This window comes from Osmerus mordax, chromosome 4 (assembly GCF_038355195.1).
Source record: "Osmerus mordax isolate fOsmMor3 chromosome 4, fOsmMor3.pri, whole genome shotgun sequence".
Lineage (NCBI taxonomy): Eukaryota > Metazoa > Chordata > Actinopteri > Osmeriformes > Osmeridae > Osmerus > Osmerus mordax.
In genome coordinates, this window is record NC_090053.1 from 2,352,173 (window position 1) to 2,379,935 (window position 27,763).

Here is a 27,763-nt window from a genome sequence, read left to right on the forward strand (position 1 = left end):
CATCGTCCGTGGCTGCTGCAGGCGTGCTGTTTGCGGCAGTGGAAACCTCTGCGAAATGTATTTTGTATTCCCGAATGTGTTTTGTTTGGTTTTATACATTTCAATTGTCATATCATAGTCTTAATAGCTATGCTTTATTGTCATTTTAGTAGGTTGACTTAGCTAGCTAAGGTTTATTTAAACGTTCGAAAACGTTGGGTCCGGTCTAGCAAGCTAATGCACAACCGGAGAGGCGCTCTGGTCTCGAGCTACAGCAGGATGAGGCCTACTTGTTAAAGCTCCCTCACCTCCTCTCAAGAATCATCGTGATGGCTGATGATCAACAACAACCTGGTCAGCACCAGAAGCCTACTTCGGGATTAGGCTCACTTCCAACGCTAGTGCCAGGACTTCAGGGGCCTGAGGCAAATGCATTGCAGTTCAAAATAAAGAATTCCATTTGGTAAGATTGATTATGATCAATGTCAATGGATGATCAACACGCAAATACAGTCGCTGTCAAAAAAAACGATAGTATTGACACCCGCCCAGCCTACCGCTAATATCTAGATAGCATGGTTGCAAATGCTATTCATTTATTTAACCCCATATTCGTTAGGCTGTTTGGCTAACGGGTTATCTTCATATGCAAATAATAACTAGTTTGCAAGCTAGCAAATCAGTCAAGGGAGGCCTTTTGTAATACACCTGAGCCCTAGCTAGCAGCTAGCTAGCTAGAGCCATCACTAGTCGATGATGTTTGTTTTTCGCGTGTTGCGTGCATGACATAATATAGATCATTGTGCTTGATTGATGATGGAGCTAAATAATCCAGCTAGCTATCTTTACAGTTGGTGACCTATGGGCGTTGAATTAAGAATATAATATCTGGCTGATCAGGCAGGCAGTTGTTTAATATTAGCTAACAGTGTTCTGTATGCCATCTAGCTAACTGGCGCTAAAGTAGGTTGGTCTGGTCCAGACGTGATCCAGAACATCTGGGCATCTGGGCGTAGCTATCTGACAGGCATCAAAGGTTATGGGGTAGAGGTCGCCAACCATTTACATGAAAAGTATGAATGCATTTAGCTATTGTTGCATCCCAATTAATGCCTGGAAACATTGAAGGAAGGTGATCCAATCTGACCTTGGCCAATGGTCCTTGCAAGAAATAGTCACTGGATTACCTGATGTGTCACCGTTCATGATTTGACATTTGCTGTCTCACCTTTTGCAGCAAATCCGTACAATCAAAAGTGGACAACATATTGGTGAGTAATTACATTTCTGCTGGCTGTGGTAGAAATATTGAAAGGATACTGAAGTTTTAGTAATTTTTCAGCTGCTTATTTGTAGCCCACAAGTTCACCACTACCAATGTTTTTAACTTTATATAATTATAAATTAGTTGACCATGAATTGAGGGTGCCGATCTCTATGAAGTTTAATCTTATGTCAACACTGAATTGTTGTTAGAATGTCAAATTCCTCACTTGTCACACATGTCTGGTGATCAGATTACATCATGTTATAACATGGCAACACACAAACACTTTATTACCTTGGGTCAAACCAAAATCTATTTTTAGGGTAGATTTTGTGTTATTCATTAAACTGTGTAGTAGGCCTACTCTGTAGGTTTGCATTTGCATCACTTTAAAGGAAACTGGCAGTTGGCACACTGCATGCTGGTCAGAGTCTAGTAAAAAGCTTTTTTTAATGGATGCTTATTGGCTGACTCTCACCTCATTCATAAGTATTGGTTACCCTAGCAACAGGCGAGAGGCAATAGAAGAGGTGAGATTATTCATTCTTAAAAGCCAAAGTATTCTAAAAAGAGGCGCATTTCAAGTGTGCTTAACATACTATAGTGTTTAGATTTTCCTTGCAATTATGTTAATGTTCTCCATGTTCATCGGTTGTAATATCTGTTGCCTCAAATTGCAGAATGCACTGTTAACCAGCTTCCCATGTCAATTCACACTCAGGTTTTTTAGCGGGAGCAGCCCACTCACCATTCCATTAGGGTAGACCATATAGAAAGGAGGATCATATACACAATTGGTTTACAATTTACTCGTCAGTTGGTCTTAATTTTGTGTTTCCGTTTTGTATAAATTCAACAAAGTATGATTTGTTGGTTCAGCATTGTACTTGCTGTGCTATACTTTGAGGGGCAGTTCTATGGGCATATGTGAAGTCCTCTGTGACATGCTTGCGTGTAAAAAGGGCTATACAAATAAATTTGATTTGATTTGACTTACTTTGGTCTTCTTCCTTCCCATGTTCACAGCAAGATGTTGAGAAGTTTACAGACATTGAAAAACTCTACCTCTACCTTAAGTTGCCTTCTGGTCCCAGCAATGGCAATGATAAAAGGTATTCATTCACTTTAATGCCACAGTCTTTGAGCTGGATGTCATGATTCAAGGGCTTCTTTCAGTTTGAGAAACATCCTCAGTTTCCCCCGTTTTTACATTGCCAATGCTTCTTTGCTATGCATTTTTTGGTTATTATGAGTGGATTGTTATGATCTAATGATTTGATTAAATAAGTCCATAAAATGTCCCCACTCGCATTTGTAAAAAATATTAAAAGTACATTGTCTGTTATCATTGTATATTCATCAGCTAATTAATAATATGCGTACGACCAACACCTGTCTACATTATATTGTGTAGTTGTCTGCCTGTGAGTTTATTATCACATTTGTTAGCCAGGGTCTCCTTGCCTCCACAGTACAGTATCATACCAGCATCATAGCTCTATAGTTATCATCAAGTAACCCTATTAATGATTGGTTTTTGCTATATACAGCTTTCTGTGTTTTTCATTTGTTTCCCCATATCTATTCATCACCTCAACCCTCAATACTCCACAATAGGACTGAAAATCAGAGAGGGTCCACAACTCCTGGACTATGGTACTTAAGTTTCTCTTCTAAAGGACAAGCAATCAGACCTATCCATTGAGGATCTGTCTTCACTAAGCGTTTGTTTTTGCGCCGTTGCAGTGATCAGAGCTCGATGTCCTCCAGCCGGACACAGCAGATGTATGCATTTAACTGGATTCGGAATCACCTAGAGGAACACCCTGAGACATCCCTTCCAAAGCAGGAGGTTTACGATGAGTACAAGTGAGTGTCTGCTGCTCACCTTTAGAGCCATCTGCATTTCTGAAGCAAGGCTAAATATAATGCTATTAGCAACAAGGTTTGTGCCAATTACAATTGCTTTATAATAATGGATTATACAGTATCATCCCAGCATTTTGACTTCCACTGAATGACTTGATTATACTGTATAATCAAGTCATTCAGTGGAAGTTACAATTCTGAGATGCATGTTGATGTAGATGAATAAACATTTAAAAGCCATGTCAAATAAAATAGGCTTTAGCTCACCTATACTGTATACAAAACTGAAGACCCATCTGTTTCATTCAAATAATTATTCATATCCCTACTACATACTGTGGCCTGGTAGTAAATGTACATAATGTTTATTTAAATGTGTTTCAGGAGCTATTGTGACAATCTAGGCTACAACCCACTAAGTGCAGCAGACTTTGGGAAGATCATGAAGAACGTCTTTCCCAACATGAAGGCACGCAGGCTGGGCATGAGAGGAAAATCCAAATATCCTTTCAAATAGAGCCCGACCGATATATCGGCGGGCCGATATTGGGGATTTTCCAAACTATCGGTATCGGCATTTATAATGGCCGATCAATGAATATTAATGTTTTTATTTAATTATTTTTTATTGTGTTTTTGTTCAAAGGACTTTAAGTTTCATATCTTAAGTTTGTATTTTTATAAATTTTATTTATCAGAAACTGCATTAACATATTATTTTAGTGAGGAAATAATAACAGGAGTCAGATGGCTGAGCAGTTAGGGAATCGGGCTATTAATCAGAAGGTTGCTGGTTCGATTCCTGGCCATGTCAAATTACGTTGTGTCCTTGGGAAGGCACTTAACCCTACTTGCCTCTGGGAATGTCCCTGTACTTAGTCGCTCTGGATAAGAACTTCTGCTAAAAGTGACTAAATGTAAACAAGAAATAACTACTGTTAGGGAAATCAGTTTTTTTTGTTACGTGTTTCTGGATTTTTAAAATATTTTTTTATATCGGCCAATATTGGAATATCGGATTTTTAAAACACCAAATATTTGTATCGGTATCGACCTTAAAAATCCTTTATCGGTTGGGCTCTACTTTCAAACGTACTCAACTGGAGTTGAACAAACCTGATTAACGTGTTCAAAAGTTGTTCCCACATTTTTCTGTAGGTTGTTCAAAGGCTGTAAATAAACCTTAACTCCTTCTCACATACTGTTATAGTGGCTTGAGGAAGAAAGCTTTTGTACACATGCCATCGTTACCCAACCTGGATCTGCAGAAGTCAGGCGACGGAGTAAGTCTTTGTTTGTCCCATTGGAGGCGCACCATAAGACGGGTCAGACACCCAGACTGCACTTCTGCACTAGATGCTGACCCCCAGACTGCACTTCTACACTAGATGCTGACCCCCAGACTGCACTTCTACACTAGATGCTGACCCCCAGACTGCACTTCTACACTAGATGCTGACCCCCAGACTGCACTTCTACACTAGATGCTGACCCCCAGACTGCACTTCTACACTAGATGCTGACCCCCAGACTGCACTTCTACACTAGATGCTGACCCCCAGACTGCACTTCTACACTAGATGCTGACCCCCAGACTGCACTTCTGCACTAGATGCTGACCCCCAGACTGCACTTCTACACTAGATGCTGACCCCCAGACTGCACTTCTACACTAGATGCTGACCCCCAGACTGCACTTCTACACTAGATGCTGACCCCCAGACTGCTGACCCCTGCCTCCGCCTGTGCTCTGTGTTCCCAGTGTGAGCTCATGGAGCCGTCGGGCCAGTCTCCCAGCGCTGAAGATGAGATGCGCTCGGCCGCTTGCGGCCTGGTGTGCGAGTGGGCCCAGAAGGTTCTCAGCCGCCAGTTTGACAATGTGGAAGACCTGGCCCGCTTTCTCCTCAACAGTCACTACATCGGCACCAAGTCCATGGCTGCCCTCACAGTCATGACCGGAACCCCGACAGGTAAAGATGGCCACAGGTTCGAATCCCCCCCCCAGCATCTTATAAATCACGTGACTCTCAACCGCTCAATCACATCCCCCGCCTCAGCAGGAATGAAGACGCCCACCCCGGCCTCTGCGTTTGTCCCCACGGCTGAAGCGAACTCCTTCCAGCCCCAGGTGAAGACTCTCCCCTCGCCCTCCGTCGACGCCAAGCAGCAGCTGCAGCGGAAGATCCAGAAGAAACAGCAGGAGCAAAAGCTGCACTCCCCTCTGCCCTGCGAGGCTCAGGGGAAGAGGCCTGAGGTCAGCACCCCGGGACCCACCATCCCCTGTGGGAGCCCCGCCCTGCTGTCCCCTCAGCCCACCATAGGCATCGTGGTGGCTGCTGTTCCCAGCCCGATCACGGTAGGGTTTTTTTTTCTACCACGAAAGATGAATACTTGAAGGGAAACTTTCCTTTTCTCCTGATTGATCGTATCGTTTAGTCGTTGCTGTATGTGAAGCAGTCTCTCTTGCGCTGTCACCCTCAGGTGCAGAGAAGCAGGCAGCTCATGACCTCACCCAGTCCTGTGGGAACTGCCGAAGGGAAAGTTCTGCCTGTCAACTTCCAGGTGGTCACCCAGTCTCTGAAACAGTCCCCTAAAACTCCCCAGAATATCTCCGCCAGCCCCGTGGGCGACCGCCTGGCCCGGCACAGGTACGCCCAGATCCTGCCCAAGCCTTCGGCGACGAGCGCCATCACCCTGCGCTCGCCTCCCACCCTCCTGATCACCAACAGCCCCATCAAGACAGTGATGCCGAACCCTCACGTCAGCTCGGTCAACGTGGTCAAAATGACCGCCATATCCCTGTCCCCGAGCGGCAGCAGCAACACCATCAGCACAACCCTGAGGCCCATCTCAGCTGGGGGAGGAACCTCGGCAGCTCCAGAGGAGCACTCCCATAGCGGGCCCTCGGCCACCCCCCAGTCCCCTGCCGTCAGGCCTGGTGCCCCGACCCCTACCACCAGCCACGACAAAGCAGTGTCCGAAGCTAACAACAACCACTTAGCTCCCGGCACAGAGAAGCAGAGCACCATCCAGGAGTCGTCAGCTGGGGGCAAGGAGGATCGGGTCACCAAATACAGGGCTGCCAGTGAACCCAGCTTCTTGGTTAAGTGCTCCCCGGGACCTGACAGAGCATCCCGGACCAAAAGTGACTCGACGTCTCCCCCTACGGCCACGGCGGCCACCGGGACTCAGGACAGCAATAACAACAGTAACTTTCAAAACAGTACTTTGTACCTGACTGTTGATAATCATAACGCCAGCGTCAGCATGTCGTCCAATGGCTCCTCGGCTGTTACTCTGTTGTCCAAGGACTCCTCCTGCCCGGGCTCCAAGAGCCCTAGAAAGCGCACCGGCCCGACCCTGGACTCCTATGTGATTCCTGTTAAGAGGGTGTTCATCTCCCAGCAGCCTGTGGCTGTAATTGACAATCCCAAACCCGGAGCGGGCGTCGCTGCCGTGAAGAGGATCCCCAGAGCAGGCGCTGGCGCCCGACCTGAAAGCGCTCCCTGCAAAGTGAGTGTGAGACACGCCACCTTAATGCCCACCCACATACTGGCTCTCTCCGACTCGCCCATCGCCCACACCGAGGGCTCCCAGACTGTTGTCAAACCCAAGGCCTTTCTGCTGAAACCAGGGGATCTGTCTCTCGGCACCAGCAGCGCAGCCCCTGGTAGCGGCGGCACCCCCGACCCAACGCCCCTGCAGCAGATCGCGGCCGATCCCGTCGCCGTAGCAACCGGCTCGGGAGGCGCGCGCGAGGCCTCCGCGATGAGCAACTTGAAGAGCACAATATGGGAGGAGGGGCAGCTGGACGAGCTCCAGAAGCAGGCCTCCTCAGAGCCACTGCCCATGATGGGCCAGGCCTCCTCAGAGCCACTGCCCATGATGGGCCAGACCTCCTCAGACCCACTGCCCATGATGAGCCAGACCCCGGAGGCCTCCAGCCAGCTCGCCCTCCATCAGGACATCGTGGACTTTGCGGGCTCCCAGCCCAACATGGACTATTTCCCCTTCAATGACGACGACATGACCCAGGACAGCATCGTGGAGGAGCTGGTCCAGATGGAGGAGCAGATGAAGCTGAAAGGCCTGCAGCCCTTGTTCAGCAGCTGTGTGGACATGTCTCTGCAGGGCCAGTCTGCTGGTCACCAGAGCTCCATCCTCAACGCTCACCAAGCAGGTTCCTCCTTCTACCACTCTGCCCACAGCAGCACCACCCCGGTCCAGACCCCTACCCCCACCCCGACACCCACCCCCACCCCCACCTCGGAGATGATCCTCGGGGGACATGATTTGACCAGAGAGAGCCCATGCTCCCGCATGGCTCCCATCACCCCCGTGGACGGCACCATGGGTCGGCACACCCCCATCAGCACCCCTCTGTCCAACTGCAGCAGCAGCGTTCCCCCTAGCCCCGTGGAGTGTCGGAATCCCTTCGCCTTCACCCCCATCAACTCGAGCATGACGGGCTATCACGACGCCAGCATCGTGTCCAGCAGCCCAGTCAAACCCATGCAGAGGCCCATGGCGACCCACCCTGACAAAGCCAAGCTGGAGTGGATCAACAACCGCTACAACAGCAGCTCTGGAGGTCCCCTGTCCAGCCAAGGCATCGGCATTCTCCCCAGCTACCAAGACCTGGTGGACGACCAGTTTCGGAAGCCGCACGCTTTCGCCATACCGGGCCAGTCTTTCCAATCGCAGTCGAGACAAGACTCTCACTTTGGCCGTCTGACGCCCGTCTCCCCGGTGCAGCAGCAGATGGCCAGTGTGCCCACGTCCACCAAGCAGGAGAGCTTCGCCGTGCCCGCCCCGCTGGACAACAAGGCCGCAGGCTCGTCTGCCTCCGGAACTTTCCGCTGTCGCAGCGTGAGCCCGGCGGTGCGTCAGAGAAACTTCAGCGGTAACACGGGCCCCCCCACGCCCGCCATCGCCGCCTCTGCTACCGCCCCCGGAGCCGTCGGGGCCCCCTTCAACACGCCTGTCTCCTCGGAGGTGCTGAACCTCCTCTCCGGCAGCCAGGCAGTCGACACCGTCCACAGCTTGGTCCAGCGCAGTCAGTCTGTTCCTCTCGGCATCATGATGCAGAGCGAGGTCCTGCCCGTCCAGGGTCAGAGCAACCCCACCAAGATCACCAGTGTCCTGCTGAACAAAATGGACTCCGACGGGGACGACGCGGTCCGAGGCCTGGGCATCAACAACCTCCCGTCCAACTACACGGCCCGTATGAACCTCACCCAGATCCTGGAGACCACCCCTGGCTTCAGCGGAGGACCCTCCCACCAGGGTCCGCTGCTCCCGGTCAGTTCCAGCCCGGCTGCCTTCGAGCTCCAGCAGCACAGCTACCTAAACGCTAGCGGGGAGCGGCTGAGCTTCGTGGCCACGGAGACCCAAGCACAAGCAGGCCTCTGTGAGCAGGAGGACACAGGGCAGCCCCAGCCCCAGCTCCTCCTCCAGAGCACACAGCAGCAAGATGAGGAGGAGCAGCAGCAGCTGGACTTCAACAACACTGTAAAGGACCTGCTGGGGGACGATGGACTGAACCCCAGCTCTCAGCTGGTGGGCCAGGTGGCCTCGGAGCTCAACGCCGTGGCGTCCGACTTCTCCAACGACATCAGACTGACCTCAGAGCTGTCCAGTAGCATAACTGACCTTAACACGTTGGACACGAACCTGCTGTTTGACCCCAATCAGCAACAAGAACAATATGAAGACTCGACACTGGAAGAACTAAAGAATGACCCGCTATTTCAGCAGATATGCAGTGAAACTGTGAACTCTGGTTTCGACTGGCTGGAAAGCAAAGACCAGCCGACCACAGTTGAGATGCTGGGTTAATATTGTTGTAAAGTAGTTATGGTGTCTGTTTTTAATTATTGTTTGTTGGGAATTGTCTGGACTTGGCCACCTGTCCAGTTAAAAGTGCCAGCCTATCCAGAATATTTCTCTCCTACTGATTTTGTTTTCTCGTTTTCAGTTGTACATGTCATAGTACATATCCACCTTATCTCTCCATCTGAAATATGTTATGCACACAGGTGAAACTTCATCTTCCATATTACAGTCAACAATGCAATATTTCTATTCAGATATCACTTTAGCAAAGTGGGATAAGTAAGAAATTTGGCACAAAAACAATCACAAATGACCTCACCAAAAAATGTATGCTGTATCCTGTTTTAGGATTTGGAATGGAAGGACAACAAAATCGTGTGCTCATCACCTAGGACATTTGCCTACCATATCAGAATACTACAAAGGGAGCAACTGATGCTGCCAGGTGCTGAATTTAGGACATTGTCTTTATACATTATCACATTACAAATCAGCAGAATACTGATTTAATGTCTGATCTTTGTCCAGGAGGGAAATCTTCTCAAAGTCTACACTACTTGTACTGTTCAATATTTTGTAAAAGGAGGAGATGGATCAACTAAAATTGGGCCGTTTTGCAGATTATGTGACATGGAAGGGAAGCAACAACTTGGCTGCCTTATTTCCAAAGTCCAAGGCCTTATGCCACCTCTAGAGAGACTGTATATAGCATACTCTGCAGACTTCATCAGAACCACCCTGAGCGAGCTTCATCACATCCAGGCAGCTGTTACTCTGATAAGGTTTTCTCAGTACTTTTTCTTATTCTTAAAAAAAACAAAACCAATCTGTTGCAGCATTATGCATGCATGTTGTATAAACCACACTGCGCGTGCCCTTATCGGTTGTAGATCAAGATTATTTAAAATGCTATCATTTTATAAATCCCATGTCCGGCACACTGAGTAGTGGCAAAAGGTGTTTCTCTCCCAGGATGAACATCAGTGGTATGGAGACGGCTTGATTTGTTGAATTGAAGGCTAGAGGCTGTATTGCAAAACATTTGATCTTGGTTTTGATGTAATCTTGAGATCAAGAGATGAATTGTGATTATTGTCTTTCTGGAGAACCAGCCTTATTTCCATACCAAAGATGAGCTGTTGTTATTAATGGATTTGATCATTCATCCGCTCCTAATGACTAATATAAATGAATGGAAACAGGCAGCCATGAAGATGAGATCACTTAAGAGTTATGTAGTGGTGGATTACAAGAAACAAAATTAAAACAGATAAAGATAAAGCTGCAAAAATATATGTACAGTATGTAAATTAGTGATATGGTCGCAGTCCTGTGCTGAATAGGCAACTACTGACCTGAAAGCATGTTGGAACCATCACTGCTAGCCAGGTATGTGATAAAGTAGGATGCTTGCTTGAATTTTGGCTATTGTTAATGTTGTAAAAGTCATGTTAAAGTTCCATTTGTAAATAGGATAGATACATAGGAATTGATGTATCAAGACGCTATATTATGGCCATAATTCTAGCTAAATCTATGGGCCATTACAAAAAATCTAAACAGAACTATAGTCGGCAAGATACTGTATGTTGTCTGTTGCATTTCTGGATCGATGTATTGTAGAAGTATCGCTGTCTGTTTGGTCTCGCTTGCTGGTGTATTTTTTTATTTTATTTTCCGAAGATAATAAGTCTCTGCTTTCGCAGAAGTGATGTGAGCTTTGAGCGAGAACAATAGCATGGTTTCTTCAGAAAAAGGTTGTGATATTAGCTGGTTGCAAACATTTCTGTGACATATACATTGTGTTAGAAGACTTTAAGCAGACACTGGAAATTTAATGGTTCATGTTTCAGCAAACTTTGGAGGTTCACATTATTGCACTAAATTTTTATGACACATGGCTTTGCCACATCTTTATGGACTAATGTTATGATGGATGCCCGCAAAAAAAAAAAAAAAAAAAAAAACGAAAAAACGAATTTTTACAACAAGGTAAGAAAGGAAAATTTAAAAGAATCGTCTGAAAATGACTATATAATTGTATTGTAGCAAAATGTGCATTAATCTCAGTGAGATACGCATTCTTAGTCATTCTCATACCTGAGAATATAAAGCGTTAAGGAAAAAAATGTTGAAATTACCTTTTAAAACCTTCATGCTTCATTATGTTTATAAATGATTGTACGCGTGCATGTGATGAATTCTATAGAAATTTGTATTCTTGGTAACCACTGTCTTCTGTGATTAGGGCGGGTTCTGTTAACCAGACGAACAGTGCTAGTTACTTGAGTTACTTTACTCTCTCATTGTGTGCTGTTTACTAAGTTAATATTGTTCTGTATGTTTTGTTAATAACTGTTTTGTCAATTTTACATTTTCTTATTTTGCAAAATGCAGTAGTAAAGACATTTTTAACATTTTCTCTTAATTTTTTTACATTGAATAAGGCACTGACATATGAATTTGAATGAAGGAAAATGCACCTTTTGTAAGATGTACAGGAGCTCCATCAAGCAGTGACTCTGATTCTGTACTTCTGACTTACCCAGTACCAACTCTGTTTGACTATTTTGTCCATTTATACCAGTACCAGTAGAAGAGCCTTTCTGTGTAGTTGTGTGGTGTACTGCTTAATGTACAGTAGCTTGTTAATATTGCAAACGCGGTAATGTTTTTTTTCAATGGAAAGTACTCACTGGTGAGATTTTTAAAGTGGTTTTAAAAGCCAATAAACTTTTTTAAAGAATATGCTCATCCTGGATGAATCTTCACATGTATAATTCTCTTCTAAATCGCCAACACTACATTGTAGCATAGTTCTGAATTCTAAAACATTGATAAATGATAAAGACATCATTTTTGTGCATTCTAACATTTGTATGATCTAAAACTATACGAACTGTACTTCCCATCACTTTACTCCCTTCCTACAATTAGCATATTAAATAGATTGTTTACTGAAGTTATTTTAAAAAGTAAATAACTATCATAGTTATACCAGTTATTTCATGTATTTTTTGTTTTATGCAGAACAATTAATGTGTTTTATCGTCAACCCATCTCGAGGTCAAGAAGTCAAGTCAACCCCTCTACTGACCTCATAGGTCACTGGGGAAGGGTCTACCACAGACACTGCCTCTGACCAATCAAAGCAGAGTCGGTTGGCCGTGGCTCCCCTTTCCCATGGCCTCACAATATTCATAACATGTTAATGACCTTTACTCTATTGATCATGACCTCCCAGCATGACCTTAAGCCATGTGGCACCTTGTACCTCCTGCCTGAGTCACCAGATTTGACCAGCAAGACAGGACAAGGAAGAAGCCACCCTTTTGCATGGAGATGGTTTGTAGAAGACTGTAAAAACTATAATGTAGATTATAGTTTTGTTTGGTAACACCTGAAAGATATCAGTCTTCTGAATAATACAACAAACTACTTGGTCATAAACAGAAGACAAATCAACACAGTTTTTATTTTTTACAGACATCAGTAAAATAGAGAGGATTTTAACTATCATTGGCCAGCTGATAATTTTCTCCTCACTGTGACTTTTGGCTTGAGTATTGTCTAAAATCATAAAATCAATGTTTAGCCCAAATCAATAAATAATCACACTGCACTCTATCTCATTTGATTGGAAAGCTTTTTCAATATTTAAGAATCCCAGTGGTATAAAAACAGGTTGTTACAAATATATATTTGTTTAGAAAAGTAGTCAGTGAATCCATATTGAAATTAATCCAATACATGTGTGCACCTTTGTTTTACGACTGGTACAAATCCCATGGATGTGGACGAACATTTCTAATCACTTTGAACGTTCCTATATGCTTAAGGGACTTTTTTTTGCTGATCCTGCTGAGCTGATTTCCCAGCTGAAGCCCATTGTATAGCTATTGAATGAGGACAGCGGGACAGGAGGGTCATTGTCACGAGGCACAGACTGTGGATCAATATCTGAATTCATTAAACAGCTGACTTGCTGTCATCAATGCTTCTTAATAATTATCAAGTTTGATGTTGAGAGCAGCTTCCACTGAAACCTGATCACTTTTTATCCACTAGCGCTTGGCAACAGCAAGTCACAACGTTATTTGTTAGAAAGAAAAGCCGTTGTTTGTTAGAAAGAAAAGTGTCTGCTAGCTTTATACATACATTGCAATCTCATGACTATTCAAGCTAATGTCATTAAACATCAACTGTCATTCAAATAAATACTAGTGGAATAGTGCAAAAATGGCTTGACAAAATATGTGTCGTTATAGGCTACATGTTAATTAGCAACAAATATATGTTATCAATCCAAACCAAGTACGAAAGGCAAATTCGGTAAACTGTCAATATTATGGTTGCGCAATATTTAGGCCTAGTTTCAGTTATGCGAACATAATATTGGTTGAGCGTTGGTGCGCATGCGCTAAAAGGAAGGGGTCTCTACCACTGGAGTAGGACCAACAGTGTCATTAGTAATTTGGAGAGGCGCGCAGGACGATGGGGAACCTATAGGTCCGCGAGAGTGAAAATGACAGAACAATTTGGATAAATGGCTCATTTTAAAATGAAACTTTTACATCATTTGTTGTTTTTCGTTTTATTTCTTCGACTCACAAGTAAGTAATAGTTTTTCTCATCATTTCTGTTGGAGGTGACACATTTTTAGCCAGAGCCTATGGTTCGTGAGTGACCGGATGACCATAGCCTTTTTTAACCGCTATGGCCACAACGTCTGGGCGGATAGATTAGGCTACCTGAGAAAATAAATGGGAATTTACGTTGCATGGTTTAACGGTATTGGGCTTTATGACACAGTAACTGATTGATTTCTACCTGGCCAACATCCTGCTTTTTTAATAGTTTGAAATTGCGGTCCCATGCTGCTTGATTGATCACCTATTCTATTAACTATCACTACTTATTTCCAGTTTTCGTTAACTTTCACATTCACCGCAATTAATATTAGCTGTGTTTTCTTGAATACATACGAGAACGCATAATTCCGTTTCAGGAAGCCGCTGTAGTGTGGGCTGTATGAGATCTCTTCATGCATCTACCACATGCAACTGTTTCAATAGGCTTTTAAAGTTTTCGCTATTCATCGAATACAAAAACGGTGTTAGTTCCACAGTCCTTCAGTCGCTTGACTCTCCTCTTGTTTCAGCTGCAAGGCATGATGTAATTTTGTGTCACTATCCATTTCCTCCCCTTGTATCCCAGATACTTGATGATAATGCTTCCTTCTATTTATTTTCAGCTGTTTTTAGTTTTAGTGAGCTGTCCTTCATCACAGAGCCCAGCGATGTCACCGTAATACCAAAGGATCCTGTGGTTTTAGACTGCCAGGCCCATGGACACCCTCCAGTCACTATCAAGTGGCTAAAGAATGGGCTCAAAGTGCTAGAGAGTGAACACATCCAGTTTCTCTCCAACGGCTCGCTGTACATCCCAGAGGTGAAGAGTGATAGAGAGGACTCTGACGAAGGCTTCTATCAATGCCTTTCTCAAAACAAATATGGAGCCATCTTGAGCCAAAGATCTTGTCTGACTATCATAAGTAAGTATGGACTGCAAGGTAACAATATGGCGTTGTGAGCAGTAGGACTTTTATTCCCAGCACCATTAAATGTTCATGGTGCAAGTTCATTTTGGGAGCCAGATGAATGAGGATCTTAAGCCCATGGTATTGTCCACTTTGTGTTGTCAGGATGTCCCAAAGTCAGGGTCACAGGTTGTTACCGTGGAGATGTGGGGCAGATGGACCCCTCCTCCTCTTCTTTATTTATGAAGGAAAATCCTCTAAAGTCACCATAGCCACTACAGTCACGTTTCTATGTCATTAGAAGTCACGTATTGTTCCATAGAAAAGGTAGTCCTGATGGTAAAGGCTGTTGGGCTGTTAAAGACTTGTTTTAAAGACTGATCCTTGATAGAGTCTATCATAAGGTAATAAAAGCTAATACTAGGCCTGATATTGTTTATGTAATCGCTGTGTTCTAAGGAACATTTACAAACTCATACCAAGAAATACCTCCTTATTTATTTTTGACAGATGTTCATATTTTTAGGGAAGGTGTTAGAGTTAGAGTGTCCTCCATGTTCTTGTGTTGGCTATCTTGTATTGTGAGTGTAGGCTTCTGCTCTGGGTGATTGGTCTATGGTCTGCCACACAGAGGAATCTCCAATAGGCCATTCACTTTGCCTCTTTTGTTAGGAGTGCCCCTGACTGCCCCTAAAGAAAAGACTTGTTTTTCAGGCTATTTGTCCACATATCAGTGCTCAGGACAGCTGTGTCTGTTCACAAGGTCAGTCCCACTGTGGACTAGGCTGTGCTCTGGGTGAGCTGTGCTCTGGTTCAGGGAGTAGTCTTACAGCTATATCTTAAGGGGTAATGATATGGTTCTCTAAAAGAATAATCGTATACAGACATTATAACCACAAATCTGCATAAATCTCCTTTTCTCTGAATACAATCTTCTGAAACAGCGAAAAATAATTACATGCAAAAGAGTTCATATTTGTTTGTGATTGTTGAACAGGCAGCCATCCTAGTGTAATGAAGAGTAAAAACGAAATCACAAATCACAAAAGCACACATTTAAAAAATCTATGTTATGATCTCCAACTTGATCATGGGGATTTTCTGGAACTTAATGGGTTAAGGTTTAGGTCAGCTGTAAGCTCGGGGTGGAGGACTGACCCCCCCCCCCCCCCCCCCCCAATGCTCCCCTTCTGTCCAGAAGCCCAGAGGGTCAGAGGTCACATGGGAAAGGCTTTGTGATGTCACTGGGCTGCTCTGGTTTGGTGGTCCTGTTGTCCTTTGGTTCAAACATGGATCCTTTTTCCCTCTTCAGCATTGTCAACCACACACAGTTTCTTTGTAAGACATATAGTCTGTTTCTCCACCTTGAAATGGTAGCTGAGTTTCTCCCATGCGTTTGTAAATGGCCAAGCACACTAGTTGGTGCTGCTTGTGTATTTCTCATAATGGTGTGTATCACTTGACACAGTGCAGCTTCTGTGACTAGTCACAGCACAGGAGCTGCAATGGCTAGGGCTCAGAGTCTTTGTTTACATACTACATATTTGTTTACATACTCTATGTAAACAACAACAAGACACCACAGTTGCATCATTTGATGTGGCTTATGAGGTATTAGAATGCTTATCGACAGCATATACAAATCCCAGTTTTGTAGACAAAAGGCAAACTTACCTCGGTCTGGGTCCCCATTTTTTTTTAGATTGGATGGACAGGGGGCTGAGTTGACCCTTGACCTCTTTAGGAGAACCTTTGTGCTGTTTGACCTGGTCATTGATCTCTTCTTTACGACACTGCTGACCATATTAGTGAAGCAGTCTGCTGTGGCCACACCAACAGGGACATCATGGCCTTTACTTATATTCTGGGTATATTCTTCGGCAGTTGATGATGCTGCTTTGATATTTAAGAAGTGAATATTTTCCATAAAAATTACTTGGGTATGCTTTGAATAACACAACCCAGAACCCATTTTCAGGGGTTTTCCTAATTAACTGGATTATAAATTGACTCTTCTTAGTCTTGAAATCAGCCACTCAGATACAGGGATGACAAATAAATCTGTCATTAACAACATTTCCAGCTATGTGACAATATTATAACGTAAGGAAGAAGCCAGCCTTATGAGTGAGGCCTAACCTTTAATATGTTTGAGTAGTGACCAGCTGTTCATGTGTAATTGTATGAAATTAAGCTTCAAATTCAGATCTTCTTTACAACATTTAAATGGTTCTTGTTAGAGGAAGAAACACAGTGCACACATTGATTTCCTTTAACTCATTATTGACCTGCTCCGTCTTGGACTTGGGGTATGGGAGAAAATGTTATTACACAAATGGATTAGGGTTACATAGTCTTTCAACACTTAAAAGATAGATAGGTAATTTTTCATCCCCTTAATTTGTGTTTTTATTTTGTGGTATTTTGGTGTGTAGAAACATACCTATCCTACATCTGGATGTGACGTTAAAAAAAAAATCACCTCAAAGGTAAACTGATTTTAAGCATGAAACACAACGATTTTTGGGGTTAGAATTACTCTTACATTTGACTAAAATACAGAATCACTATATAAGTCAGTCATTGTCTAAAATCATACCAATTTAGGCCTAAATAAGGTTTGATTTTGCTGAGAAATGGTCAAAGGTAATTCCCCCTGAGTAGGGCTAGCGTATTGATTAGTCATGCATCATTCAATGCCACTCCCATTGATCTATTGATCAGAGCAGCTGGACAGTATTGGACCTGATAACCACTTAAAGACAAGACCTTTATGGCCTAAAATGTTAAACACCCCCTATGATGATTACTTACCATAATTATGGTTTACAGTGATTCCCACCCTGTGGGCCGCGGCCCAATAGTGGTTCGCTAGGGGAATACAGAGGGCCACCAAACCAATGAAAACTAAAGTATGAAAAATGAATAAATAGAAGAAGAAAAAAAAATATATATATATATATTTTTACAATATCAACAAATCAACATATTTATAAATACTATTGGTATACAGTTTGACAGTATTAAGATGCGTAATGATTATGAACACATTAAGCATCTAAATACTGTCAAACTATACACAATTGTTAAAACATTATAAATAAAACAATAGAACAGCCTTCATCATCTATGTCTATCATCTATGTCTTCCTTTGACTGAACTGAAAAAACCCTGTTTACTCTGACTGGGTCTGAATGGTAGTCCTTACTTGGTTTTACCCCACTGTGTCCCAGACATCTCACCCTTTGTGGTGCAGCCTGTACCTGTTGTGGTGACTGCAGGCTCTGTGGCCAGGTTCTCCTGCCAGGTCACCTCCAACCCTCCTGCCTCTATCACCTGGGAGCTCAACCAAAGCATCTTACCCCTGGAGACAGACAGGTACTCCATCAAAGCAGGCTCTTATCCTTCTACTCTAATTGCTGTCTCTTACTCTTACTTAGTCTTCAACGGTAGTTAGATTGTTGTATGCTGTTATACATGTGTTTCCATGTTCCTCTGCTCTTAGAATCACTGTTCTGCCCAATGGTGTTCTTCAAATCTACAACGTCCAAATGGAGGATGCTGGACAATATCGATGTGTGGTCACAAACATCGGCAGTCAAATAAGGAGCAGAGAGGCAACACTGACCGTCAGCTTGGGTCTCGGTGTGTAGACATGGAGATTAAACACACTGACTGTGAATTTAACACCTGGATGAAATGTATACTTACATGCGTATACTGATCCACCCTTGTCTCCAGGCACAGGCTCCAAACCTCGACAGAGGCCCAGGATAATTGCCGGACCTCAAAATGTCACTGCGCCCCTTCACCAAACAGTGGTGTTGGAGTGCATGGCCACAGGCAACCCCAGACCCATCCTCTCCTGGAGCAGGGCTGACACTAGGCCCATAGATGTGTACAACGCAAGGGTGCTTGGCAGTGGGAACCTGGTTCTTGCGGATGTCAAGCCCCAGCACAGCGGAGTCTACCTGTGTAGGGCCACCACACCCGGAACACGGAACTACACTATCGCTGCGGCCAACCTCACCGTGCTGGGTAAACTCCTCATTTACCTCTACATTTCAGACATTAAAGAACAAATACGGCAGTATTTCCAGAGTTCTTTTGTCGACTGTTGTTTTTTCTCATTTCTGGCTGTTTTTCTGTGCCTCCAGTGCCTCCATCCATAGTAGAGAAGCCAGAGAGCCAGACCCGCCCTCGAGCTGGCACTGCCCGCTTCATGTGCCAGGCTGAGGGGGTTCCTCCTCCCTCAATCACCTGGCTGAAGAATGGAGAGAAAGTGCGCTTGAATGGCCGGATCAAGATGTATAACAGGTATCAGCCCAGCGCACACAGAGTCTGAAGCTGTTCCCTCTATCTAGAGATCTTGGGTAATATCCTTATGATGATAAAGGCTGTACAGATGTTGATGTCTTATGTGTTTGCCCCCCTTCCCAGCAAACTGGTCATTACTCAAATCATCCCTGAGGATGATGCCATCTACCAGTGCCTGGCAGAGAATGAGCAGGGCTCCGTGTTGTCCCTGGCACGCCTCATAGTGGTGATGTCCGAGGACAGGCCCAGTGCGCCCAGAAACGTCCACGCTGAGACCATCTCCAGCTCCGCCATCTTGCTGGCCTGGGAAAGGCCGCTCTACAACACAGACAAAGTCATCGCCTACTCTGTTCATTACATGAAAGCTGAAGGTAAAGCTGAATTTTTGTTTTGTTTTATTCTTTATTTCTTTGATTTGAGATTCATAACTTGAAGATGATGATGTATAATCCTGATGAAATATTGTGTTCTGGAAAGGTATGTGTCTTTTAGAGAGAGGAATGTTCATCTCACTGAGCTATGCAGCTCTTTTACATGTGGCCAACTTTCCTTAGTGGAGGCCATCTGTTGTTGCCAGGGGGATCAGAGGTCAAGGAGAAGAATGGCAGCCTCACTAAAATAACAACAGGACTGGCCTGTCATTGTCCACTCCTCAACTCACTGCTCAATGTTAAAGGGGAAAGACAGGCTTTAAAAGCCTGAAAAAGTTGACACAAATGAACCCACAAACGTGGAATTTTGGGTTGCAGAGATGCGTCTTTGAAACGAGTTCCGAGAAAATGAGAGTAGAACCCGAGGAAATAAACTTTTTTTTCTCCTCGTTTGAGTACGCCTGTTTCTGGAGGCCTGGAGGGGAGACAGGAATGATGCGAACTTAAGAGAAACGTGGTCCTGCTTTGCATTAGCCTGATGTTTACAGAGTATATGAAGGACATGTGGCAAATACAGGCTGACTCTGACAGAGTCACGCCCTTGTTTACACAATACCAAGTTATGTTTCATGTCGGCCGGTTACCTCTATTAAGGGGAGCCGACCCAATTGAAGCAAATTGCATTAAAACTACCCTTGTCATTCTCTCCCTATCCATTTAAACCAGGTCTAAACAACGAAGAATACCAAGCTGTAATTGGGAACGACACCACAAGCTACATCATCGACGACCTGGAGTCAGCTAGGAACTATACTTTTTACATTGTGGCCTACATGCCAATGGGAGCGAGCCGCATGTCTGACCAAGTCAGTCAACACACCCTAGAAGATGGTGAGTAGGGAAAGAATGCAACTCTTATCTCATAATAACACGACCAGTCATCTTGTAGAAAAGTCAGGTTGAGCCAGGTGAATGATGTGTGCTTGTCCTCTGGTCTGCTTCAGTGCCTCTGCGTACCCCAGAGCTCAGTCTGACCAGCAACAGTCCTTCCGACATCCAAGTGAGCTGGCAGCCGCTCGCCGCCAAGCTGAGCCGTGGCCGGGTGTCCGCCTACCGCCTGTCGTACCGCACAGCCACGGACAACACGGTCAGCAGCGTGGAGCTGCCTCAGAACAGCACCCAGCACCTCCTGGAGTCCCTGCAGCCTGACACCATCTACCTGCTCCGCATGGCCGCCGCAACCCGCGTGGGCTGGTGCGAGCCCTCGGCCTGGACCTCCCACCGCACGCCCAAGACGTCCAGCACCAAAGGTAACGTCTCACGTGGAGATGCTGGATGTGAAACGAGGTGTAGGCTGATGACATCCTGACGATGTTTGGATCTGCACAGATCCTAGCACGTGTCTGCAGAACACGCTGATGTCTCTGATTGGGCAATGGGAGAGAATGTCCGATTTAAGCTCAGAGATACATTTTGGTTTCTTTGATGGGTGTGAAGAAGGTGAGGGGCCTCTTCAAGTGTGTCTCACAACTAGTGTTGTTTAGAACGGGTCACATCCCAGTCGGTGAGCACCTTGCCCGTCCACACAGAGTTCCTGAGTCATGGTTGGTTGAGCTTGCTCGGCTAGTCTTGTCACATGTTTTGAAAACTCTTGGTATATTCTGTGAAGAGCAGCCAGCCCCATGCAGCCTAGCCAGCTCAGGACTAGAGCCTGCTCTGGTAGCATTGTCCCACAGCCTTTGTGTTGGTTACCCATGGACCTTTGGCCTGCTCTGTCAGTGGTGTTAGAGTGGCCTCTGTCACGGGTCATAAAGAGCTGGCCCCAGGCGTATGTGTCGGGGGAAGAATAGGCTCTTTTCATGGCCTGGTGTGTGGGGGGAGGTTGTTTATCTTCCTAAACAATATTATGAGTTTGAACATGAAGGAGTGCTGTTGGTAAAGGGGAACGCTCTTCGGCTTTAACCGACACGAGATTTTTAATCTTCAGACAAACATTTCAGAACAGGGTTGTGAACCTGTGTGTCAAGCAGAATGGATGGGACTCCTGGAGTTGTGTGTGTGTGTATTTGTAGGTGGGGGTAAATGTGAAACCAGCTGTGTCTGTTCAAGTCACTTCACACAAAAGAGATAATACAGTTTCACGCTGTAGTTCTTGGCTGTCATGAAAAAGTTCTAGTTTTCTGATGGTGATGTATTAACTATTTTAATTTAGCACTCAGTAAAAAATAAGAAAGTAAGAGTGAAGTAAGAGTGAAACTTCACAACTTTCTAAATGTAACATGATAACAGGACAACAACTACGTTCATTAAAAAAACATGCAATCATTCATGCAAACATAAAGAGATATATCAAAGGGAATGCAGACTGATACAAAAGCATTGGAAAGGAGCCCAGCTCGAATCAATAAGATCAATTGGAGAGTAACATATTTATTAGGTCTACTGTACATTTACTGGAGAGAAAGAAGATTGCCATTGGTGCTGAGTAAATAGTAAAACTATCACAATTGCATGGTTTCTGATTACTGATTTCTGATTTCAATGGCCTATTCTGTAGATTACCTCTGATTGATTAACACTGGTCTTTTCTATGCCCTTTATTCTGTTTCCTCTGGGGTGTGAGTGTGACCCACACAATCCTGTAACAGGAGGATGCACACACTGTCCCTCACGACAGCTGTTTTGTATCCCTGCAGTGCCCCTGGCCCCCCTGGTGCAGCTGGAGCCCGTCAACTGCACCTCCGTCACAGTGAGGTGGCAGCCGACTCCAGGAACCGTGGTTGTTCAGGGTTACCGTCTCTGTTACCACGAGGAAGGCCAGCCAGAGCAGCCCACCATCCAGATCCCACCGCAGCACTCCCACTACACCATCAGTGGACTTGGTAAGTGGTGCGGCCTCTTGAGGATGAACTCATTGAAATACACGGTGTTGAATTGGAAGGAAGTGATCATGTGACAGGTGCTGGTATTTTAATCTGCATGTAGGTCTGCATTTTTCAGTTTCTTTATGGCTCAGACAAGTGCAGATTGTTATCTTTCAAATGACATATCATACAGTGAAATATGAAAATATTTGAAGGAGATATGCTCATTTGAATGCTGGTAACTCTTGAATCAGAGAAATCGGAGAAAATGTGTCTGTACTCGATACACTGAACCTATTGCCGTGTCTGTGGTTTTAATGTTAGCTTGTTGTTCTTTCAGTGGGCAGTGTTTTAGTATTCCTCAGTCTTCCTGGCCAATCGATAAGGCCTGATCCTGCTTTCCTAAACAGCAGCGCCTTCCCCTCCAGCCTCGCTCCAGTATTGTGGGAGCACAGACTCCCAGGGTCAGAGTTCAGAGCCCAGATGGCCCTCCCATCCCAGTTTCCCATCCTCATCCTTGCATAATTACTCCTGGCCATTGTGCCTCAGGTCCAGGGCCAGCCCTGCCCAGTGAGACCCTGACTGCCCATCCCCACCCCCCTCCAGCTGGACACTGGGGCTCACACAAAGCCCTCTGGGACTGTCCGGAGCTGGGAAGGCCAGTGACCTATGGACTTGAGACTGTGGAGCTGGATTGCATCCCACCCTACTCTCAGCTCTAGTCTGCTATTTAAATAATGCAAGGTTACTTATATAAAATGTTCAAGACAGGAAGATAATTTTAGTTAGTTAGTCTGTGTCTGTGGACTGGAAAAGTATGGTCATATAGTTATACTTTTCTGGTTTAGCAAACGCAATCAGAGGGAAATTAGATAAGCCTAGGTTCCTGGAATGAATGGACAGGTTCCCCCCCCCCCCCTAGTTGATCATATCACCTTCTGATAACTTCCTGCGTTATAGTAATAGTTCTTTTCCGCCACCTTCAAGTTGAAGGCTAAAATGGGTGCAGCATGAAGGACTTTCAGAGGGAACACTAAGGGGCCCCACTCCAGAGCCCAGATTCCTTCTGTTCTATCTTAGCCTGACCTACTGGCCCCAGTCAAACCCCCCAGTCCCCAGGGTCTCTGGTCCCAGCAGCTGAAGGCTGCCCCTAGGCCCCCTCCCCCAGCGCAGGCCTGGACACACCGCCTCCACTGGTCAATACCCACAGGCTAACCTTTCACACTCGGAAGCATAAAACAAATCTTAACGCTCCCTAAAAACGTCCTGGTTTAGTAGGAGAGTTGGTGGTGTCTTCAAAGGAATCCTGAGCCAAAGGACAGTGATTTTAATTGCACATTTCAGGGGGAAAGGATAAGCAGCTATTACCCACTAGCTTTTTGTATGTTCCTTTCCTTGTGGCTTAGAACTGATTTATTGTTGAAACTTCTTGCATGCTGCGGTTCTAAGTATGTTTTATATGTGCACAGACCTCATTTCACCTGAAGTCACTTGCCTTACTTCCAGGGTGCATACTGCAGTGCAGACTGCTGGCCATGTTTCTCTGCTGTGACATTGTGTTGTATTTTTGCCATTGAACCTTTTGAATGGGGACTGACATTGTGTCCATCACTGAGTTCAATGGTCATGTCACCACCATTTCAGGTCCTTAAGGCTTCTTCTTCTATGGCAACACATGATAGATTGGGGTGACACCAGAGACCCTGAATTGTCTGTGAATGGGTGGTGGCAGGCAAAGACAAAGGCATTTTTCTTCCAGCACCAAACCACTGTGAAAACTATGCTCTGTTAACTGAAAAATGTGACTTGAGTGATGTTTTTGCCTGTTTTGACTTATTTCTAAGTGTTGCTTTGGTTTAATACATTTTTGTTGGTATGATGGCTTGTTTAAGACGCACTCATTTATTTTATTTTGTTTAGATCCAAGGCGGAAGTACCATGTCAAACTACTGGCTTTCAGCCTACTGGGAGATGGCTATCAGGCCGACCAGACTGTCAGCACCCCAGGATGTGTGTGTGAGTAAACAATCTACCAAAGACTTCCCACAGCCATTTTACCTTCGACCAGAATGGATCCGTTTGACTTCTAAATGCCAATGGGAACCAGACTTGAACATGTGCGTCTGTGTGTGTGTGTGTTTGTGTGTGTTTGTGTGTGTGTGTGTTTGTATTGCAGCGGTTCGAGACCACCTGGTAGCTTCTCCTCCCTCCCCTGACCATGTGAACGCCCGGGCAAACAGCTCCTCTGCGGTGCTCCTGCGTTGGAGTCAGCCTGCCTTCACCTCGGGGAAGGCCGTCAGCTACACTGCTCGCTGCACTCCGGTCGGGACACACAACTCCTCTGACATACGTTACCTGCAAACGTGAGTTGCTGCATCGTCATGGAGAACAGCTTTTTAGACGCAACTTGCACATTCACGCTTGCACACAGGGATGATATGTTACTGTGTTTGAGTTGATGGGACATTCTTCTCTGTCGTTGTATTTGTACCCCGCAGTATCAACCAGAGTGTGATTGTCAAGGATCTAGAACCCAACACCCGTTATGAGTTTGTAGTTCGTCTCCATGTAGACCAGCTGTCCAGTCCCTGGAGTTCTGTTGTCTACCAGCGGACTCTTCCATCAGGTAAGACTCTCCGTAGAAGATGCCTGCACCCCTGGGTGATAACAGCTAGTGTAGTAGATGCCTGCACCCCTGGGTGATAACAGCTAGTGTAGTAGATGCCTGCACCCCTGGGTGATAACAGCTAGTGTAGTAGATGCCTGCACCCCTGGGTGATAACAGCTAGTGTAGTAGATGCCTGCACCCCTGGGTGATAACAGCTAGTGTAGTAGATGCCTGCACCCCTGGAGGATTATAGCTCTTTCCTCTATGAAAATTGCACTGGTCTTACGTGCATTTTGTCATCACAGTAGATATCTTTCTTTGTTTTAGATATGTATTGAGTTTATCAAGTCATGAAAGAGACTCCTTCTTGTGTCTGTACTGACTGTGAGTGCGCCCTGTGTGTTGACAGCCCCCAGCCAGCCGCCCACGGGGGTGAAAGTGACCCTGATCGAGGAGGACACAGCGCTGGTGTCGTGGAGAGAGCCGGAGGAACACAACGTAGCGGTGACACACTACACCATTCTCTACGCCTCCCAGAGGGCCTGGCTGTCCGGTCACTGGCAGGTCCTGCAGAGAGAGGGTGAGGAACAAACATACGTGCAGCTTTTAGACCACTACACACTGCTGTCTGTTAGCAGCGTGCTGCAGAGAGAGGGTGAGGAACAAACATACGTGCAGCTTTTAGACCACTACACACTGCTGTCTGTTAGCAGCGTGCTGCAGAGGGGTTTGTGGATGAACATAAGAAAAGAGATTCTAATTAGCCTTAGTCTTAGTAAGCCTTGGTCTAGTAAGCCTTTGTCTAGCCTTGGTCTAGTAAGCCTTGCCACCCAGGAGACTGTAAGGGGGCTTGTTTATCACATCAGTGCTCTCTGACGCCTGCTGTGATTGACAGGGAGCAACACCATGGCTCTGCTGGAGAAACTGGAGCAAGGCAACATCTACCTGGTGAAGATCTCTGCCTCCAACCAGGTTGGGGACGGCCCCTTCTCCAGCATTGTGGAGCTGGCCCTGCAGCCTGGCACCACCCACCGAGGCAAGAGCCCACGCCACTCGGACGGCCGCTCCGAGACTACCGGTACGTTTTGGAGGGATGGTGTGGCCAACAAACCCTTTTTAATCAGGCTGAGTGTCGATGTGTAAATTTGTCTGCTATACTTTTTTGCCAAGTCATAAAGGTTTTGGCCGAAAAGAGATGAATTCCCCTTGAGGAATAAGTGTTGTGTTTGTGTTTCAGTGTTCTCTGATGGTCTCTACCACATAGACCAGAGGTCCATGACGGGGATCATCGTGGGTGTGTGCATCGCCTTGGCTTGCATTGTCATGTGTGCCTTAATCCTCATCAGTAAAGGCAGATCTAGGTATAAACACCAAACATAAAAACCTAAAACAGATTGCACCACAGCCATTTGTGAAGTTCTATTGACTAACTTCTGTCCTTCACACACAAACAGGAAATCGTCAAACTCTAAGATCATTGGTGTGGTTAACGGGCAGGTTGCTGGTTCGCCCCAGGCCACTGAGAATGCTCAGAATGCAGATTCCCTTGAGCCGATGATGAGAAGTCCGTTCATAGATAGCAAGGTGAGACACGAGTTCACAAACAGGAGTGTTTTCAGGACAGACTGTTTTGGTCAGGAATGGAATTAATAGTGACGGTAACACGGTGAGATGTGAAAGTATGCATTTCCTGTATTGCTAAATGTACCTTCTGACGGTTTTAGGGTGGTACCAACCTGGTGATAAGCAATGCTGGCCCTGTTGGCACTAGAAGAAAGAGATGGCAGTTCTTTAAAAAGGAGAAACAGAATACGACAATATGCAATGTAAGTTGTCAGATTTAATTACAGTAAATTCTATATTATGACTTTGATATTGTTATTACTGTATAGATATATCCGTACAGTTATTTAAGTACAGTGACTCACATGCCTAAACAATTGTTTTGTCTCATTTCTCCTGTAGATTGAGGACAGGGCCTGTCTGTATGAGGCAGGGAAGACTGTGCTGAGGTATGAGGAGAGGTTGGGCGCCTCTCCCCTCCAGCCCTCCTCCCTGCAGATCCTCCACGGCCCCCAGGGGGACTCGGAGAGCTCTCAGACCAGCGAGGGGAGCCACGAGACCGGGGACTCCGGACACTACTCCAACGAAGAGGCCGAGATGAGCAACCCATCCACCAGCCGCAGCTCCAGGCCTTCGTCCTTTGGGTCTGACGACAGCCCTGCTCCGGAGGAAGGGGACGCCTGCTTCACAGTGGCGAGGGAGGAGACTTGGAGCTACCTCCGCAGCAGCGCCCCTGACACTGTGCGCGTCTCACTTCACGGCTCCCTCACAGCTGTGGAGACCTCTCATCCCGGCCTCTACGCCTCCCAGCCCGCCTACTCTTGACACCGACCATCCTCTGCTCTGCAGGAGATGAAGCCCTGCCACCACCTCGACCACCACGCCTACTGAACTGGACCCCAGGGTTCTTTTCTAAGAAGCACGGATCAGGAAGCTAGCAGTTATGGAGGAAAGAGGGCTGTTACTTCAGGTCTACCTCAGGATTTTATAATGAATGTTGTTATACTAATTTCTTTCCCTCGGTTCAGTCTGTCTGTGTGTCTCTTCTTGTATGTTCGAAACCAAAGCTCACCCAAAATGAATGTCCTACAGAATGTCAAAAATGTATTGAGATACATTTCTCTATATTTAAGTTTTTTGCCACTGGAGCAAAGGGTGTAGTTGACCCCTTATTGCTGGATGTCTACCTCAGTTTCTCTTTTTGTGTTTACACTACTACCTCCTTTGTCAGTATGTTGTGCAGTATTTCTTCTAACTCAGGGGACACGGTTTATTTCACAAAAAGCCATGTTTTCCTTTGTGCATTTGTGTCCTTCAGGACTTATTGTTCAGGTTACTCCTGTTTCTCCCGAAAATTGTTTTTCAAAGGTTGAAAAGTTTTAAATTTTGTATTTTTAGTGTTTTGTTTCAACATTGAAGTGCATTAGATATTGTCAACTTTTATTTGAGTAAGATCATACCAAAAAAAAAAGTTTGACTGGCATTTCCAGTGCACTGAACTTTAAAAAGCTTTAAAGAGGGCCTTATATGGAAAGGGATTTGCATATGAT

At 45.4% G+C, this 27,763-nt stretch overlaps 2 protein-coding genes across 2 annotated transcripts; both read left to right on the forward strand.

Moving 5' to 3' along the window:
- Positions 1–248: 248 nt before the first annotated feature.
- Positions 249–11,687, forward strand: LOC136942226 (DNA-binding protein RFX7-like). Its single transcript, XM_067235065.1, has 10 exons — positions 249–442; positions 1,217–1,250; positions 2,273–2,358; positions 2,864–2,902; positions 2,993–3,115; positions 3,500–3,616; positions 4,314–4,398; positions 4,878–5,085; positions 5,176–5,471; positions 5,597–11,687. Exons 1-10 carry the CDS (start codon positions 309–311, stop codon positions 8,951–8,953), a joined length of 4,479 nt encoding a protein of 1,492 aa, XP_067091166.1. The 5' UTR covers positions 249–308; the 3' UTR covers positions 8,954–11,687.
- Positions 11,688–13,496: 1,809 nt separating this feature from the next.
- On the forward strand, positions 13,497–27,039 carry LOC136942342 (protogenin B-like). Its single transcript, XM_067235209.1, has 19 exons — positions 13,497–13,563; positions 14,205–14,504; positions 17,724–17,868; positions 17,996–18,129; positions 18,232–18,528; positions 18,648–18,807; positions 18,931–19,178; positions 19,905–20,069; positions 20,183–20,488; positions 21,875–22,060; positions 23,963–24,058; positions 24,219–24,405; positions 24,541–24,668; positions 25,060–25,230; positions 25,546–25,728; positions 25,888–26,011; positions 26,105–26,234; positions 26,375–26,476; positions 26,616–27,039. Exons 1-19 carry the CDS (start codon positions 13,497–13,499, stop codon positions 27,036–27,038), a joined length of 3,552 nt encoding a protein of 1,183 aa, XP_067091310.1. The 3' UTR covers position 27,039.
- The last annotated feature ends 724 nt before the right edge of the window (positions 27,040–27,763 follow it).

Bases quoted from the DNA above. Each gene is read 5' to 3' on its own strand.
- LOC136942226 (XM_067235065.1), top strand. From the start codon at position 309: ATGGCTGATGATCAACAACAACCTGGTCAGCACCAGAAGCCTACTTCG. The intron at 1,251-2,272 runs GTGAGTAATTAC...CCATGTTCACAG, and splicing joins CAAAAGTGGACAACATATTG to CAAGATGTTGAGAAGTTTAC. The intron at 2,903-2,992 runs GTACTTAAGTTT...GCGCCGTTGCAG, and splicing joins TCCACAACTCCTGGACTATG to TGATCAGAGCTCGATGTCCT.
- LOC136942342 (XM_067235209.1), top strand. From the start codon at position 13,497: ATGGCTCATTTTAAAATGAAACTTTTACATCATTTGTTGTTTTTCGTT. The intron at 26,012-26,104 runs GTATAAACACCA...ACACACAAACAG, and splicing joins ATCAGTAAAGGCAGATCTAG to GAAATCGTCAAACTCTAAGA. The intron at 26,477-26,615 runs GTAAGTTGTCAG...TTTCTCCTGTAG, and splicing joins AGAATACGACAATATGCAAT to ATTGAGGACAGGGCCTGTCT.